The 19,921-nt window shown below is 36.5% G+C and overlaps 1 protein-coding gene across 2 annotated transcripts in view; it reads left to right on the top strand.

The window, feature by feature from the left end:
- Rock1 (Rho associated coiled-coil containing protein kinase 1) overlaps nt 1-19,365 on the top strand; it is a 111,119-nt gene extending 91,754 nt beyond the window's left edge. For both annotated transcript variants that reach the window (XM_059246697.1, XM_059246696.1), the window contains exons 25-33: nt 889-977; nt 4,933-5,121; nt 6,267-6,426; nt 12,203-12,273; nt 12,469-12,557; nt 14,449-14,527; nt 14,834-15,095; nt 15,663-15,870; nt 17,913-19,365. In XM_059246697.1, coding sequence (XP_059102680.1) covers nt 889-977; nt 4,933-5,121; nt 6,267-6,426; nt 12,203-12,273; nt 12,469-12,557; nt 14,449-14,527; nt 14,834-15,095; nt 15,663-15,870; nt 17,913-17,916 — 1,151 coding nt within the window. In that variant the 3' untranslated portion in view covers nt 17,917-19,365. The remainder of the gene's footprint in view (nt 1-888; nt 978-4,932; nt 5,122-6,266; nt 6,427-12,202; nt 12,274-12,468; nt 12,558-14,448; nt 14,528-14,833; nt 15,096-15,662; nt 15,871-17,912) is intronic.
- Nucleotides 19,366-19,921: the final 556 nt, after the last annotated feature.

Here is a 19,921-nt window from a genome sequence, read left to right as displayed (position 1 = left end):
GGCTGGAGAGAAGGCTCAGCAGTTATGAGCCCTTGCTACCATTGTAGAAGACCCTGGTTCAATTCCCAGCACCCATGTGGTGGCTCACAGTCTTTTGTAACTCCAGCTTCCAGAGATCCCACACCTTCTTATGGCGTCTGGCACCAGGCATACACTTGGGACACATGTGCAGGCAGAACATTCATACACATAAAAATAAATCTTTTTTTATAAGTTTGTGATAATTAACTTAAAAAAAATCTTCTATAATCTATAATATGAGGGCTGGAGAGATAGCTCATCCATTAAGAGAGCTTTCTGTTCTTACAGAAGACCCAACTCTGGTTCCCAGCACCCGCATTGGGCAGCTCACAACCCCCTAGTAACACCAACTCCAGGGAGTCGGATGCCCTCTTCTGGCCTCTCTGATTGCCTCCAAATGCTGCATACTAGAGTGCATGTACATGTGTACACACACCTTTTTTAAAAAAGAGAAAAACATCTTTAATTCCTGCACTCAAGAGGCAGACTGGTTGGAGACCGTGTCAAAAAGTAAAAATGTAAAGCTAATTCTGAGATTAATCTTTACTTATGTTTTACATTGGGTTTTTAAATACTTGTTTTCATATACTAACTAACTTATGTAGCCTTAAGAATTATATTAATGAGCTGGACAATGAGTAAATTCATGCAGTTCCAACACCTGTGAGAGAATTGGAAGTTCAAGGGCATCCTGGGCTACATGTATTTAAAATAAAATCAAGCAGTTACATTAATCAAATTACTGAAAAGTACTATGTATTAGTGTATAGTGTATAGTAATTTCAATAATCGAGGACATTGTTAGTTTGAAATGCAGATAAAATTACTTAATGCTGTACAATAAAGTTTTGCATAATTTATTGGCAGAATATAAGTTGAAGAAAGAGGAAGAAATAAATAATCTTAAGGCTGCCTTTGAAAAGAATATCAGTACTGAACGGACTCTTAAAACACAGGTACTTTGCTATCAGCCCTTCCCATTGGTTTATACTTGAGTATGGTAAAATCAGAAAACTAATAGTTGTTCCTTATGTATGTTTTTACTAAATGAAGGTCATAGGGTTTAGCTTTTCATTACAGCAAATAACATGACTCCCTGTTAAATAACAGAAGATTTAACAGGAGACGTAAGAAATTAACTTGTCTAGTAATTGTACTAGTAAGTGTATGATGACACAGCTTTATAGTAGAGCAGATGGTTAGTGTGCATGAGGCTCTGACTTCCATCGCAGCACCCCAACCAAGAGAATTTTGTTTTGTTTTGGTGTTTCTGTGGTTTTTGTTTTTGGTTTGGTTTGGTTTGGTTTGGTTGTTTTTTTTTTAGGTTTTTTTGTTTTGGGGTTGTTTTTTTTTAGGTTTTTTGTTTTTTTGGTTTGTTGTTGTTGTTGTTTTGCTTTTTGAGACAGAGTTTCTCTGTGTAGCTCTGGCTGTCCTGGAACTCACTCTATAGACTAGGCTGGCCTTGAACTCAGATCCACCTGCCTCTGCCTCCCAAGTGCTGAGATCAAAGGCTAAAGGTGTGCACCACCATCCCCAGGCAAGAAAGGAAAAATGTGGTGTAGTTGTATTGAAAACCTGTTAACTGACAGTAGGAAACATGAAGAAAAGGCATAGTAGATCGAAAGCCAGAGAGATAGTTTGAGAATAAGAAACTATAGAGGTGGTGGCTTACTATTTTGTTTTGCATTTGATTATATATCTAGGTCAGTGTTTGTTTGATTTTTGTCATTAAAAAGTAATATCTTGATATGAAACCCTATCTCAAAAAAAGGTGTGTTGGGGTATGGGGTTTGTGTGTGTGTCTTGGCATTTTACTAAGTTACCAGTAGTTCATAAACTTAAGTGCATTAGGTGTTTTTTTTTTTTACAGTAATTATTCTCTCTACTTTAATTTAATTAAATAATTGAGGACAGACAGTTATTTTATTTATTTGTTTGTTTGTTTGTTTGTTTGTTTGAGATTTATGTATTTATTATGTATACAACATTCTGCCTCCATGTATGCCTGCAGGCCAGGAGAGGGCACCAGATCTCCTTATAGATGGCTGTGAGCCATCATGTGGTTGCTGGGAATTGAACTCAGGACCTCTGGAAGAACAGCCAGTGTTCTTAACCTCTGAGCCATCTCTCTAGCCCCAGTTATTTTATTTTTAAGTGAAACATGTTAGGTTTCACTTAAAATATGCATTAAATTACTCAGGGGTGCCTCATCCTAAGGGGAACTTTACTATTAACCTACATTTTATTTACTTACTTACTATTTATTTATTTATTTATTTTTCTGATGTTCTCTGTGTAACAGCCCTGGCTGTCCTGGAACTTGTTCTGTAGACCCAAACTTGAGAGTCACCTGCCTCTGCCTCCAGAATACTGGGATTAAAGGCGTCTGGCACCAACACCTGGCCTGACCTACTTTCTTTCTCATCAGTCTTTTATGTTGAAACTAAAAGGAATCTTTTTAAAATGTGCTTGACTGATCTCACTTTTAATACAAAACAGTGACAAAGAAAAGATGCACATTTATTACATATGTAATAATTATTACATATTATTTAAACAAAAGTTTAAATAAGACAAACTGAAGAGAGTACTTGCCAGCATTAATGTTTATAAATAAGAAAAATCAATACAATAAAAAAATATTGTCTAGCAAACATTGGAAAAATACTTAACCTTAATAAACCCAGAAACAGAAATTAAACAAGAACTGAAGAGACATTTCAAAGCACTTACTGCTCTTGTAGAGAACCTGGTTCATTTCCCAGCACCCACACTGGGAGGCTCACAACCACCTGTAACTCCAGCTCCAGGGGCCTCTGCATGGATATCCACATTCATATCCATACATAGACACACATGCATGAACAAAATAAGAATCTATTTTTCTAATTAAAACAATAATTAGGCATCTTTTTGACACTCATATTCAGAGATTTAAATTAAACATAATATTTAGGTTGGTCAAGTCTATTCATTCTATTTTTCTACATGGGAAGCCTGAGAAAGGTGATCTGTACCCACAGGATTGAAAGAAATATAGAAGGCTCTAGTGGAGTCTGCCTTTGAGGGGTGTGGTGTTCACTGGCTTTTCACATTCTTTTTCTGAATTTATTTTTAAAGTAAATATGTATTAGATTTATTATTAAAAAACCTAAATATGCGTTAAAATTACTCAAGGGTGTCTCATCCTAAAGGGAACTTAATCAATGTGAATAAGGGCTAAATTAGGGCTTTTTCTGTCTTAATAGGGAAAAAAATATCTATCATTTTCCCTTTTTTTGTTTGTTTTTGTTTTTGTTTTTTTGAGACAGGGTTTCTCTGTGTAGCTTTGCGCCTTTCCTGTATCTCGCTCTGTAGACCAGGCTGGCCCCGAACTCACAAAGATCTGCCTGCCTCTGCCTCCCGAGTGCTGGGATTAAAGGTGTGTGCCACCACCACCCAGCCTCATTTTCCTTTTTTATGTTTCTATAGAAAAAAAGCCATGACTTCTGGCCTCCATGAGTACTATGCATACATATGGTAGGCATACATACACAGAAGTAAACAAACTCATACGCATAAAACAAAAATAAATCTTTAAAAATAATAAGGTAGAGAGCTATGGAATGTTGTATAATGGATGTGGGTATTCACATGGGTCTGTGGAATCAGGAAACCTCAAGCTGCAGGGTAGATTTCGTCTCACTGGACTGAACCACTGTAACTTAGCAAAGGGCTTTTTTGTCTCCAGTTTACACCTTCTAGCAAGTTAATCTCTGTATCCTAAAAACTCTTATCTAAGCTCCCCAAAGGGACAATTCCAAATGCAAATTCTCAGTCAAAAAAATACCTGTGGTGTTCTGGGTTCATCCTTAACCAAGTTTGTATAGGCTTGCATCTTCAGAAAACTCTCAGACAAGATTCACATAGAAGGTTCCAGGGAAACAAAAGGTGGCAATCACAAAAGGCAGATTAAGACTAGGTGCTAAAACTCCAGAATCAAACCAGCTGTAGCTTCGTGGGAATTCTCCCAACAATTGAGGAAGATACCAGATGTCAACCTTTGGCCTCTGTACACATGTATACATACGTGAGCACCCACACGCATGCACGCACGCACGCACGCACGCGCACACACAAACATGACAAAAGAGAAGGAGTTTCTATATGACCTAATCCGATGCTTGGTCACCTTGTTTTCCATACATGTCCAAAGGAGAGAGATTTCTCTCTGGCTTTTTGACCTGTGCTTTCAGCGCTATCCCTGCCTTCACTCCTGCATATGTCTTCCTTGTTTATCCATCGCCTCTCAAAAGAAAAGTGGAACCGAGTGCAGTGGCGCACATCTTTAATCCTAGCACTCATGAGGCAGAAGCAAGTGGCCTCTCTGAGTTTGAGGCCAGTATGGTCTACGTAGTGAGTTCCAGGACAACCAGCTATGTAAGTCATATGTAAGTAAGTAAGGCGGAGGAAGGAAGGAAGGAAGGAAGGAAGGAACATGTGGCACATACACAGTCACTCTGTGGAGCTTTTCTTCTCTGGGGGTCTTTGTAGGGTACTGTCTCCATAGCACCATTGCATTTATCTCTCTCTACTGTGTAGCTTACGTGTCTGCCTCCTTTACCATCTACAGTATTTGGAACATAGTTATATTTCCTTATATCTTGTGTGCAGTAATATACTGCAGTATTGTTAAACAATCAATTTTTTTTTTTGCAAGCTTGATTCTTACATTGGACTAAATGAGACATTAGTATTAATTATCTAAACCACCACTCATGATTAGTTTGTTCCATAGAAATGTAGGTTTACACACAGGGACCAATAAAAAAAAATCTGCATAACTTTGAAAACCAATACATTTTAATAGAACTAAAATTGAATGGATACAGTGTATAGATCCTTACAAGTACTGTTTTAATGTTTGAACAGGCTGTTAACAAATTGGCAGAAATAATGAATCGCAAAGATTTTAAAATTGATAGGAAGAAAGCTAATACGCAAGATTTGAGAAAAAAAGAAAAGGAAAATAGGAAGCTACAACTGGAACTTAACCAAGAAAGAGAGAAGTTTAACCAAATGGTGGTGAAACACCAGAAGGAGCTGAACGACATGCAAGCGGTAAGGTCTGTGTGTGCACACATGTAGAGATACCTCTTCCATGTGTCAGTCTCTACTGTTACCTGTCTTGCTTAAAGTAGACTTACTTGTGTAAAGGTTTATATTTTAGTTAATAACATTCACATTTTGGTCATATATGTTCTAATATGAACATTTCTCCTGAAAAATTTCAAAGGTGCTCTTTTAACTCTTATTTGTCATGGCTTGAGTAATTTTTACTAATTAGCAGCTGCTTGATCAGAGGCCCTGATTTGAAAAACATTCAAGGGTTTTTGTTTTTAATTTGCAACTAAATTTGAGATATGACTGTTATATTGGTTATACTTAGGTTAGAGGTTCTTAATATAAGTAGCTTATTTTTCTATAAGTATCAACTTTTCAAAAATCAAAATACCAGTATATTTTATACTTCTTGATATGTCAGTCACGTAAAGTTGTGAACATAAAATAGTCTCAAGACTCATTTACATTCAAGCTTTTGATTCTCGTTTATGATGTTATGCTGAGATTTCTATACATCTAAGATTAATTCATTTGAAGCCAGAAAATAAGTTACTGGCATTTTAAGTATTTTTTCATACATTATAGTTAGGGGAAGAGAGGGGGGGGGGAATTTCTCAACAAATTAAGGTGAGGGGCTGGAGAGATGTCTCTATGGTTAAGAGTATTTGTTGCTCTTGCAGAAGATATGAGTTTGATTCCTAGCACACATATAGTAACTCACAATCATCTATAACCCTAGTTACCAGGGAATCCAGCAGGCATGCACATGGTATACATACATACATGGATGCAAGCAAAACATTCATATATATAAATCTAAAGTGGGGAGGTGGTTACCTTGAGCATTGATCTGAAAAAGAACCTGGTTTCTTCAGAGCATCGTCTGTGGTAGTTGCCAGGCACTCCTAGTAGCATACTCTTGCTGTCTCAGATACCTGGAGTCAGCAGGAAACTGCTTAAACTAAGAAGTTCTGGACCTGGCCAACTGTGTTTCCAAAAGAAAACCCAACCGTAGTAATAAACATCCATGGTGTACAGCATGTTTCACACTTGCAATTTAATTACTCATTTACATTTCAATTATTAGTACTGAAATTACAAGTCTGATTATTTTTATTATCTTGATATTTTTTCAAAAATAGCAATTAGTAGAAGAATGTACACACAGAAATGAACTTCAAATGCAGTTGGCCAGCAAAGAGAGTGACATTGAGCAGTTGCGTGCAAAACTTTTGGACCTTTCCGATTCAACTAGTGTCGCTAGTTTTCCTAGTGCTGATGAGACTGATGGAAACCTTCCAGGTAAGAAGAATTCTGTTCTGTCATCCAGGTTTGCTCAAATGTTATGGAAATGTTTTTCATTTTTCATTTCATTATTTTATTCATGACTCTTTAAGAAGGAATTGTTTTTAATAGCCAAGACATGTGATAGTTGTTTACTTAGGTGCATTTTGTAAAATAAAACTAGTCATGAGCAGGTTATTCAAATATACTAAGAGGCTGTGCCTGAGGATGTTTAAAGAAAATAAAATATTTTTGTTTTTCAAGACAGGGTTTCTCTTTGTAGCACTGGCTGTTCTGGAACTTGCTCTGTAGAGCAGGCTGCCTCAAACACAAGAGATCTACCTGCCTCTGCTCCACCCCACACCCACACTCTCCATCCCCATCCTGAGCTTAAAGGTGTGCACTACTATACCTGGCTTTAGTGTATTTTTATGAGTGCCCACTGCTTTATGGTTTTTGATGCTAATATATGTACATATATTAGCATATAGAAGTTTATATGTACTTAAGCAGAACCATAGCAGCTGTATGCAGAAAGCCTATCCAGTGTTTTAGTGAGAAACCTTCAGTAGTCTTTGTCAAGTTGTAAGTTTGGAGAACTAAAGAAAAGGTGATACTGTGAGAGGACAGAGGGTGAGGGAAAATCTAACCAAAGAATGAGCAGAAGTAAATGCCTAATGTTTCTTTTTTTCCCCCTTTCCCTTATTAAAGTAAATTAAAACAAATATAAATAAATAAATATACATTCTTGGCTTAGTTGGAGTTCAAATGAAGTGAATAGGTTATAAATATTAAAATGTGTAGCTGGAGAGGTAGCTTAGTGGTTAAGAGCATTGTTGTTGTTTCAGGGAACCCAGGTTCAGTTCCCAGCACCTACATGGTGGCTCACAACCATCTGTAACTCCAGTTCTAGGGAACCCAACACCCTCGTCTGACCTCCACACAGTGTGCATAAACATATATGCAGGCAAAATAAATAAAATAAAACACATAAAAAATAAGATAAATCTAAAAAATTTTAAACATGCATTTATATATACTATATATATTTGCTATGCCAACATTCTTAGTTCAGTGTTTTAGATGGGTTTTTTTAATCAGATAATAGAAAATAGATTTTGTTAGTATATTTCCTGAGTAATATATGAGTAAAAAGACACTTTATTAAGTTGGACAAGTAATATATTTCAACAAAATACACTGTTGTTTGTATTTTCATAAAGCTGATAGACTACTTTTGATTTTTTTTTTGTTGTTGAGGAAAGTGGTACTTTGTATAATATCAAAGGACCATGTATAATATCTGCTCTCTTGCATTAGTGTCTTTGCCTTCATGCTTTAGTATATTTGCTTGCCCAAAATCGGGTTTCTATGAGTGTATTTACATACAAGCAGGCAAAACTCATATACATAAAAATATTGTAAATTACTTTCCCTCCTGCATTAGATATTTTGCTCCTCAGTTGAAAATTCATATTTAATTCACCTTGCACTACATGCTTAAAAATAGTTTTTGACAAATAAGAAATAAGATTTTATAAAGTATTTCAATGTTCATCCTTAATATAAGTTGTATATCTTTCACTTGTCTAGAATAGTTCTTGAAGAGGACTAAAATTTTAATTTTACTTCAGGTTAGTAAATGAGGGCTGGAGATATAGCTCAACAGTTAAATGCACTGGCTGCTCTTTCAGAAGTCCTGGGTTCAATTCCTAGCAACCATATGGTGGCTCACAAAATGTGTAGCCAGGCGATGATAGCGCACGCCTTTTATCCCAGCACTCGGGAGACAGAGACAGGTGGATCTCTGTGAGTTTGAGGCCAGCCTGGTCTACAGAACAGGTTCCAGGACAGCTAGGACTGTTACACAGAGAAACTCTGTGTCTAAAAACAAACAAACAAACAAAAAAAAAAAAACAAACAAAAAAAAAAACCAAAAAAACCTTCTGTAATTGTAATCCTATGAAATCTGATGTCCATGCAGACAAAAACACCCATTACATAAATAAATCTTTAAAAACATTAGTAGATGAATTTATAAAAGGAGAACTTTGAATAGATTGTTATTCAACAGTTAAAATAATGACTTTTTTTAAGTACAGGCTATATTTTTAGTTCAGTGATTTGGCTTTATAAATGGTCATATATACAAAGTGACACTTTTTTCATTATTTCTCTGAAGCATCATTTAATGTAAAAATCTAACGTATTTTAGCTGTCCAGTCCTTAACCTCTATAATGCTTTTCATGGGTATTTTGTCATCAGTTAGATCAAATTTCTCCTAGATTTCCCAATTCTAAAAATCTTAGAAAAGCATGTTACGTCTCTCACTTAGCACCAAAATTTGTGCCTCTGGTTCTCCAGCAGGTGGTGATCTGGCACACTGTGAATATGGAAACTATAACCAAAACACTGCACAGTGGGTCTCTACCTCTATTAAATTCTATGTAATACAGTAAAGTAAACTTTAAAAGATTGAAATTGCCTGTGTTAGCTATTAATTTACATTCAGTTGTGCTCGGTCTGTTATTTGGGTGAGAGTGAGTTGATGTTGCAATACTACAGACTTTTTTTTTTTTTTAAAGTTAAAATTGCTTTATAAGCCGGGCAGTGGTCAAGTATGTCTTTAATCTCAGCACTCCGAGGCCAGACTGAGCTACAGAGCAAGTTCCAGGACACCCTGTGTTGAAACAAAATTACTTTATAAATATATTGTATAAAATCCAAGTTAGTTTTGCACTTCTGTGGCAAATTGTTGACGAAAATCTAGTTTAAATTCTGGCTAGAGAACCTAACTTGATGAAAATCTAGTTTAAATTCTGGCTTCTTTCTAGAGAACCTAACTTCTATGTGTGATGTGCAAAGGTCAATTTATAGCACTTAACTTGCACACTGCCACCTAGGTCACAGTTAGTTGTGGCTTTCAGGAACTCTGTTCAGAGTTAGATACATTTATAAGGAGCGGAGACAGAGAAGCTAGTGTCGTTGCTGTGTTGAGCTTAGCCTTTAATCCAAGCCATCTCTTCAGAGTGCGCGTGTGTATGTGTGTGTGTGTCTGTGTGTGTGTGTCTGTGTGTGTGTCTGTGTGTGTCTGTGTGTCTGTGTCTGTCTGTCTGTGTGTGTTTGCGCACACGTGTTTAAATCTATAATCCTGATCTTAGTTCTGTTCTCAACCCAAGTGTAGAGAAATTACTAAAGTGGGTGAGGAAGGGTATTTTAGACTATACTGTTTTGTATAAAGGTCAAGATTCAAGGGCTTTTATTTTAGTGAAGAATTACTAGTATTAGACACTTAAACCACACTTTTTTTTTCTTTTTGGTTTTTTGAGACAGGGTTTCTCTGTGTAGCTTTGCACCTCTCCTGGAACTCACTTGGTAGCCCAGGCTGGCCTCTAACTCACAGAGGTCCGCCTGGCTCTGCCTCCCGAGTGCTGGTATTAAAGGCGTGCGCCACCACCGCCCGGCCTAAACCACACTTTAAAATAAGAGCTTTCAGGGGGCTGGAGAGATGGTTCAGCCGTTAAGAGCACTGGCTGATTTTCCAGAGGTCCCGAGTTCGATTCCCAGCAAGCACATGGTGGCTCACAACCATCTGTAATGAGATCTGGCACCCTCTTCTGGCATTCAGGTGTCCATGCAGACAGAACGCTGTATACTTAACAAGTAAATCTTTTTTTTTTTTTAAATAAGAGCTTCCATATTAGTTGGAAAATTCTCTAGTAGTATTTCTCCTTTTCTAAGATAAAAGATTTATGAAGATCAATATATGATGAGCAGCCTTCCCCACATTGTTTAATATGAAACTGTCTGTTTGGTTTTTAAATTATAATCATTATTTAGAGTTACTTTGGCTAATTTAGAAAAAAGGCAGACTAGCAAAGTAATAATATATTACCAACTATACGTTTTCTGTGTATCAGAAGCCATAGACTTTATGAAGAAGACATTAGGGTATGGTCCCTGCTCTCTCAAAACTTGAAAGGAGAACTATTTAAGAGAAAAATAATTATTGACAAAATAAATAGTAGTAGCAGTAAAGAAAAGGCCAAGTAGAAATAGAGAAAACTTGAATTTAACTTCCCACAATTTCATTTAATGAACCACAGTTTTCATGAGGGTGATTAAACACAAACAAAAGCTTGGAGATGTTAAGTAACTGGTGCAAGTAGCAGCAAAAGGAATATTACACCCAGTAACTTGATACTGTGAGGCTTGTTTGAGAATAGGCTAGCGTTGTATTTTAGAAACATAACCTCAGAAGTTAAGACATACTGGGTTTGAACCCTAGAGCTTTTACAGGTGCAGATAGAGGAGCCTTTGAAAAGTCAGTCACCTTTGCTAATCCTTGATGTCATAATTTTTTAAGTGGAGGGTGACAATAGAACTATATGTAAGAATATGACATCCTGTATTCTAAGACTATATAAATCTGAAATATGAGCTATCACTTGTAAAGCATTTTAGTAATCACATGCTCGGTAATGACACCATTGTTATTACTCCTAAGACTAAGCTTTTGGCTTTATGTAAAGAGGGAAAAATAAATGTTCCTACTAGAATTGTAATTTCAGCCATAATATAATCAATCACACTATAGCAATGTACTTTAAAATTGGTTACCTTTCTATGTAACGTTTTAAATATAAGATTAATATAGGAAGAACTTGAATTTTCTTATCTTCAACCTGATACAGCCATCTCTAAAGGAATCATCTTTATTCCCGAGACTTCTTATAAACTTTAGATAGATATATTCATTAACCAGATGTGGTGCTACACACCCAGTTTCTCAACACTCAGGAGGCTGAGGCAGGAGGATCTCAAAATCAAGGCTAGTTTGGGATGCACCTAAGTTCAAGTAATCTGTATAGTGAGATTGTCTCAAAAAGGTAGAAGCTGGTGATGTAATTGCTAGAGCACTGGCCTGGCATGCCCACTGCCCTGAGTGTGATGCACAGCACAAAAGGAGTAAACCTGGAACAGCAGCGATGGTTGCCAGAGAAGGCTGTGGTTATAAGTAGTCAGGAGTTTATGGTGTAAATAGTAGCAGTTAACCTACAGATTTCTGTGTTCTTTTTCTGTTTACTGAGTTAAATAAGCGTAAAAGACATAATACTTCATTAGTTTGAGATGGTTTGGAATTAGACTTATCTATAGAATTAAGTGCCTCCCAACCAAATTTGAACAATTTTAATGAAATTGTTGAGTGTTTTACTCAAACGTTTATTAGGATATTTTACTGAGAAAACAAATAAAATGCTTGTCTCTTATTCTTTGTATCTAGTTGATTCTGCCTGCATTCCTTATTTATTTATCTTCTGCTCTTGTCTTCTGTGAGTAATAGGACACCTCAGTACTTTGCCTGCTCTTGTGTCAATCATGGCTCGGAATCGTTCGACTTGCTGCATTTTTTTTTCTTTTTATTCTTTCTTTTTTTTTGCTGACGATTTTTTATGAATGTTATATAATATTTAAAATATTGTATATCATATCCATTTAAGCTGTAATCCATTCCAGTCTTGCCTGGCTCTTAAAGACATTGTTACTTCGTACCTTTTCAATTGACTACTAAATGTTAATTTTATGGGGAAAGTGGCTTGGGATTTTTTTCTGCAGTCTTTGTTTGGCCATTAAAGTTAATTTGTGTGATTGAAGCATGAAAGAACAAATTACAGCATTTATTCATTTAGCTGTTTTCTATTGCCTGTTGCTGCATGCTGTCAGACAACTTGTAGTTTTTCTTTTGGTTTTATAATTTAATTGACTGGTATACCTATTTTATTTTTCTCCTAGAGTCAAGAATTGAAGGTTGGCTTTCTGTACCAAATAGAGGAAATATCAAAAGATATGGCTGGAAGAAACAGGTACCATATACCTAAATTTTTCTCATTGATATTTTGTTACATATTTTACCATAAAGCATAGAACTTGTATTAACTGCTCTATTACTAACCTTGGTTTTAGATTAATACAGTATAAAGTAGACATAAATGGGAAATATGCTAGTCACTTTAAATCAAGTTGGTCTTTTCATTTTTCTTCTCTTTTTGTCTTTACAGTATGTTGTGGTAAGCAGCAAAAAAATCTTGTTCTATAATGATGAACAAGATAAGGAACAATCCAGTCCATCGATGGTGTTGGACATAGAGTAAGTTGCCTTTGATTTTTATTTATTTATTTATTTTTACAAATTTTTACAGTCACTTGACTATTTACTTAGGAGTTATTTTTAGAGTGGCTTGACCTTTTGTGTTTTTTAAACAATTACCTATTTTTCCAAACGAGATGGCCCAGTGAGTAAAATTTGCATTTGCTGGGCAAGACTAACTATCTGAGTTCTGGTCCCCAGAACCCATATAAAAGGTGGATGCAGTAGGGCAAGCTCTAATGCCAGCATACCACTACAAGGAGTTGTGAGGCAGATAGGAGAATCTCCAGAAGTCCAGCTAGTTTGGCTTAAACAGTAGCAAAGAGACCCTGTCTCAGAGAAGGTGGAACAGTGAGGACCAACACTCTGCAGTCGTCCCCTGACTCCACATATGCACCATGGCGTGTCTGCACCCACACTGACACAGACAGGCACATGTGCAAGTTAAATCGTCTGACCTTAGTAGAATGTGAGAAGGAAAATTTTGTATACAAGATCTATGTACTTTGGAAAGCAAATTTTTATTTCAAGTATTTAGTGATTTTTGAGGTCCCTGAGCATCTCAAAAAGTAAAATTGGAGGCTCTAGAAGTGCCTCAGAGGTTGAGTACTTGGTGCTCTTGCAGAAGATTCAGCAACCACATGGTAGCTTACAACTCGAGAGAGCTGCAGTTATAGAAGACTCGGACAGCCTCTTCTGGCTTCCACAAGCACCAGGCACACACGGTGCACATACATACATGCAACTAAAACAGTTATACACAGGAAATTAAATCTTTTTTTAAGGTAAGATTGTTTAATCGGCATACTAACACCATCAGTGGTTTATGTTAAGTAGTATAAACAAAAAGCTGTTCTTTTTTTTTAGTAATATATTAAAGACTTAATAAGCATAGTTTTTTTTCTTTGTGTTCATTCTCATACATTATATTATCATAGAGGTGTATATATAGTGAGTGTATGTAAAAATAAGTAGGTTCTAAATATAAGAAACAAGACAACTAGCTGAAAAATTTTAAGTGTACAATATAAATTCAAAATGAGGCTTGGTAAGTGCTATTCAAGAGATACATAAAGTTAGATGAAGAACTGGCAGGATGACTCAGTGAGTCAAGGTACTTGCTGCCAAGCCTGATGTCCTAAGTTTGATTCCTGGAATCCACAAAGTGGAAGAAGAGAATAAACTCCAGAAAGTTCTTCTCTAACTTTCACAATTACACCATGGCATGTGCACCCATCCCTAAAATGCACAGTAAATAAGATACGTTTATGTTAAATATTTTTCGAGCTGGTACCGGTTAGAATATAAACAAAGTTGAGAGAGCTCTGGTAATACTGCCATCTGTTTAAAGCATTAATTATGAATAATGAACTTGAGTGGAATAGTAAAAGTAAGAGTGAGTTTAGTTTTATAAAACCAATGGCCATGTTGTTTTTCAAGTGGATATGCAATCTTAGATTTCTACCAGCAATAATATGAGTAATCTAACTTATCTGCATTTTCATCAGCATTTGGTGTTATTAGTTTTACATTTAAAGGTTTATTTTTACTATTTTTAATTATGTATGTGTAGATGCCTTTGAAGCCTCTTACGTAGGAGTTAGTGACAATTGTGAATCACCAAATGTGTGGGTACTGGGAACCAAACTCTGGTCCTCTGGAAGAGCAGTATACACTCTTAACCAATGAGCCATCTCTCCAGCCCCTGTTGTTTCTTTTATAATTCCAAAAGCTATATTGTGACGTCATGGGTGTGGGTATATATATGTATATGTATATATATATGTTCCAAATGATTATTGATGTTGAACATCTTTTTTATTTGCTTCTTTGCAACTTGTTACTAATGAGATTCTTATAATAGGTTTTGTATTATTTATCTCTGTCTTAGTAAATTGTTTCATGTCCGACCTGTAACCCAAGGAGACGTATACAGAGCTGAAACTGAAGAAATTCCTAAAATATTTCAGGTACAAATATTACATTGTAGTTTTTGTTTGTTTGTTTTTGTTTTTCGGTGCGGGGGTTTCTTTGTGTTGTTTGGTGCCTGTCCTGGATCTTGCTCTGTAGACCAGGCTGGCCTCGAACTCACAGATATCCCCCTGGCTCTGCCTCCCGAGTGCTGAGATTAAAGGCGTGTACCACCACCACCTGGTGGTGGCTCTTTTACCTAAGTAATATGTGTTCTGTGAAATGGTTGTCCTGTTTTCGTGCATTTAGAATTTTTATTTACAGATTATGATTTTTTTTCTGTTCTCTACCACTCCTGAATATAGATACTATATGCAAATGAAGGTGAATGTAGAAAAGATATAGAAATGGAAACGGTTCAACAAGGTGAAAAAACTAACTTCCAGAATCACAAAGGCCATGAATTCATTCCTACACTCTACCACTTCCCTGCCAACTGCGAGGCCTGTGCCAAACCTCTGTGGCATGTTTTTAAGCCACCCCCTGCCCTAGAATGTCGAAGATGCCATGTTAAGTGCCACAGGGATCACCTAGACAAGAAAGAGGACTTGATTTCCCCGTGCAAAGGTAAGGTGCAGTGTGTGAGAATCAGCGGTGCAGATTCAGGAGGTCGATCCTCAAGTGTGCTTTGACGTGTGAGGGACCCTGCAGCAGTCCTTTATCAGAGAGAGTGGTTCAGCTTTTAGTGGGTTTTGAAAGCAAATCATCCCCTTTTCAGTGAGCATACCACTAAAAAGCTTTATGTTGAGAGAAGAACTTCAGGTGAGTCCCACTGCTTTGCTTAGAGTTTCCGTGTTTCCTTGTTTTCCCATGTACCTCACATGAGGCAGAGGAAACGTCTCTAGACCGCTCTAAGAAAGAGATGGAGGTTCTGCAGATACATTTGCTTGTTACTGTTAAAGTTTTGTATTTTTAATTTTTCTTGAGTTTATGACTATTGGTTTTAATCTTTTTTGGTTTTTAGAAAAATGTCAATCTTAGCCAGATTGAAACAAAGATACTGTCCAAGGATAATTAAGTATAATAGCTTAAAAATTAAGAACTTGAAAATTATGAATTTAAGTTTTTTTAATATTTTATTATGGTTTTAATTGTGAGTTTTGTGGGATTTGTTTTGTTTGTTTTCTAATGCAGTAAGTTATGATGTAACATCAGCAAGAGATATGCTGCTGTTAGCATGTTCTCAGGATGAACAAAAGAAATGGGTAACTCATCTAGTAAAGAAGATTCCTAAGAACCCACCATCTGGCTTTGTCCGTGCCTCTCCTCGAACCATGTCAACAAGATCCACTGCAAATCAGTCTTTCCGGAAAGTGGTCAAAAATACATCTGGAAAAACTAGGTAAAGATTAAAATGTCAACCTTTTTAGTAATATAAACAATGTTGGAAACTGTCTGTTAAAATTAGAAACCATAGCTCAGCAGTTAAGAGCACTGGCTGCTCTTTCAGATGTCCTGAGTTCACTTCCCAGCACCCACATGGTGGCTCACAACCATCTATAACTGTAGTCTCATGGCATCCAGTGCCCTCTTCTGGTGTGCAAATATATATGCAGACAAAATCAGAAACCTAGTAGGCATGATGGCCACACCTTTAGGCAGCACTTAGAGGCAAAGACAAGTACATCTATGTGAGTTTGAGGCCAGCCTGGTCTACAGAGCAAGCTCCAGCATACCACTACAAGGAGTTGGGAGGCAGATAGGAGAATCTCCAGAAGTCCAGCTAGTTTGGCTTAAACAGTAGCAAAGAGACCCTGTCTCAGAGAAGGTGGAACAGTGAGGACCAACACTCTGCAGTCGTCCCCTGACTCCACATATGCACCATGGCGTGTCTGCACCCACACTGACACAGACAGGCACATGTAGTCAGGGCTAAATGTAGAGACTCTGTCTCAACAGACAAATACTACTACTGCTGATGCTGTTAATACTAAAAACTAATACTAATTTAAAAATGTTTCACTAGCTTTGGCAGCACGCATACTAAAATCAGTAACTGAATTACTTTCATCACAAAGAACATCATTTGTATATAAGTAGGTCTTGGGGTTGGGGATTTAGCTCAGTGGTAGAGTGCTTGCCTAGCAAGCACAAGGCCCTGGGTTCGGTCCTCAGCTCCGGGGAAAAAAAAAGAAAAAAAAAAGTAGGTCTTAATATACAAATTGCAGTTTTATAAATTAGTTTAACTGACTGCTATTAGGAATTAAGATATAGGATACTTTAATACTGAGTTTCTGTCATAGATTAGGATGTATGTGACATATAGTTTAGCCCTTATTATTTGTTATTATGTAAAAACCCACCAGAATTACATTTTTAAATGCAGATAGGTCATCGTAAAATGTTCCTCATCTTTTACACTGTGTTGGAATTGGGTTCTTTTGAAAATCAACGTTATTTGTTAGTACTGATGAATATTGTATTACAAATAAACTTCTCAGTTAAATCCATCTTTTTAAGTCTTTGATGGGATTTTTTTTCAAAAATACTTTATATGCTACAACAGTTATAGGTCCTGACTAAATCCCCCCCTCCCTTGGTTTTTCGAGACAGTGTTTCTCTGTGTAGCTCTGGTGTCTAGACCAGTGTGGCCTCAAACTCAAAAGAGATTCTCCTGCCTCTGCCTCCTGGGTGGTGGGGTTAAAGGCATGCATGCACCACCATGCTTAGCTTGAAGCTGCCTTTAATTCACTTACTTACTTCACTTTCTGCTGTTTTAACCAAATCTTACTCCTTAACGTGATGCATGCCCTTTTCTTTTGTAATCTCAAGCCTCCATACTATTACAGTATATCAAAGCATTCAGCTGAACTCTGTAGAATGCTGTTTCAGCCACCTGGATATAGGGTATAAACTAGGACTGAAACAATTTAAAATAAGTATTTAAGTAAGAAAATGTTTTAGCTGCCAGGCCGTGGTGGTGCACAACTTTAATCCCAGCACTCAAAAGGCAGAGGCAGGTGAATCTCTGAGTTCAAGGCCAGCTTAGTCTATAGAATGAGTTCCAGGACAGGCAGGGCTACACAGCAACACCGAGAAACCTGTCTCAAAAATCAATCAAACAAAACAAGCAAAATGTTTTTAGAAAAAGAATAGAAACACAAAAGGAAATCATATTATGGTATTGTTTTTCTTTCTTCTGTTTTCTCTAAACTTTGTCATTACTTTTTCTTTTATGTAAGTATGTATGTTTGTCTTTCCCTAATTTTTTAGAAGGAGTGGGGGTAGTGCTGAGGGGGTGTGGATGCAGGGCCTCATGCATGCTAGCCAAATAGTCTACCACTGAGCCACACTGTCACCCTTCCCTCCAGTTGTTGGTTCTTATTATATTTTCATACCAAGCGTCTTTCTCAAATTACAAGATTTTTTTTTTCTCTCCAACAGTTAACCATGTGACCTACTGCTGTGTTGGAATCATGTGGGATGCTACCTGCTAAACCAGGCTGTTTAACCATGCTGAGCAGACAGGCTGTTTATTTGACACAAATACCACAGGCTTTTTAGGTTAAGATTGCTGTTATTCTGTCCTTGCTTTGGCACAAAAAACACACTGAGGATTGTTTTTGTTTTTTTTCTTGCAAGTTTGCCTACAGGTAGATTAGATTATTACTATGTAATGCAAGTACCGTTGGGGAAAGCTTAGCTAGGTCTATTTTTTTTAAGGTGCTGCCTTTTTGAATTGATAAGAAAAAGCCTGTCAGTCATGTTAGAACAGTTTTCCCTGTGTGAGCAGGAGGAAGGAACTTTCACTTTCAGTGGAATGGCCATCACTGTCAAGATCAGCTTGTGGAAGGAGTAAAGAAAATATCTCAAAATGAGACAAGTTTTTTGTTTTTTAAGTGACTTAAATTTTTGTGCTCTTGCAAGACTATACAGAACTATTTTAAGAACACAGTGATGCCACTTGAAAGCTCAGTGCCCTCACTGTAGAATTAAAAGCCTTACTGTTGATGGCCCACAGTGGGTTTATGGAGAAATTAAATATCTTACTTATGCTTTACAAAATACTGTATATGTTTCAGCAAGTTTGTAGATTGGAGACTGGGAGAAGACAAAAGAATTACATTTAATCTATGCATTTTTGCCAAGCCATATTGAGTTACTTTACTACTAGAGACATTAAGAACTAACTGTACAAGAGAACCAAGTTTAAAAGCATTTTGTGGGGTACATCATTTCTGTAATTATATAATGTATTTCTTTGTGGTTTTGAGTGAAAAGACATTAAGTTAACAAACATATAAAAATGTATGCACTGTTTGAAATGTAAATTATTTTTAGAACACTTTCAGTGGGAGTTGCATTATCCTATTAGTGCCTTAATTTGAGAATTTTTTTACTGCCATAAGTACAGACTTTTCAGAAAACAGATTTTACAAAAAATTATGTGTGTCAGTGGGTTTTTTCATTGGTAATTGGTTTAATTTAAAATATATAGAGGTTTGTTGGACTTTTATAAATTGTACACTCTTTGCACCAAACTACCTGCATCAATAATGAAAGACTATAAAACTATCTGCAAAAAAATTATACAAAGTTGTACCAGTAGTAAAGAATTATGAAGTATATCCATGATGTTTTCCAGTTAACATAGGAATTACCATATGAATATTGTTCAGCTCTCCTCTAGTAACAAGAGTTGATTTGTATGGGCAGTGTGATTTATTATTTTTTTAACCAAATACCTCCTCAGTAATTTATAATGGCTTTGCAGTAATGTGTATCAAATAAGCACTGGAAAACCAATCTTCTCTAGGGGATCTGCATGTTTCAAGTGGTATTGAAAGCCGCACTGATGGATATGTAATAATAAACATATCTGTTATTAATATGCTAATGACTCTGTGCTCATTTAATGAGAAATAAAATAATTTATGGATGGATAATTTTAATATTGACTACTATAGTATTTTCTGATGGCTGGAATGAATAGATGGCATACTAAACATTATTCCATGATTGTATACAAATGTTTGCTAAATTTTGTGAATAGATTAAAATTATTTTTTAAAGATAAAACTTGGCTTGGGCTCTAAAACAAGAGGTGCTATTATTCAAGTGGTAAGATGGCCAGTGTTTGTTGAAAAACAATTCCCCATGGGTCTCTTGCAGTTCTGCACAGGTGAGCAGAGGCTGTGGTAATTTGTGTTTGGACCATCACAAATACCATACAATAACCAGAGTATCTGTATAATCAACAGCCTTAGGCAATAGACTGTTTCCTTTCAGAGGTCCCTTTACTGCCAGTACCTCTCTCCGTGGTTAATGTCAGAGGCAGGTTTGCTTAAGCTCATTATAAAAGAGATGGCTCAGTAGTTAAGAACACATTTGCCTTTTCTACAGGACCCAGTTCAGTTCTCAGCACCCAGTGTCAGACAGCAAACAACTTCCTG

This window comes from Peromyscus eremicus, chromosome 19 (assembly GCF_949786415.1).
Source record: "Peromyscus eremicus chromosome 19, PerEre_H2_v1, whole genome shotgun sequence".
In the NCBI taxonomy this organism is placed as follows: Eukaryota; Metazoa; Chordata; class Mammalia; order Rodentia; family Cricetidae; genus Peromyscus; species Peromyscus eremicus.
This window is presented reverse-complemented; position numbering and strand designations above follow the sequence as displayed.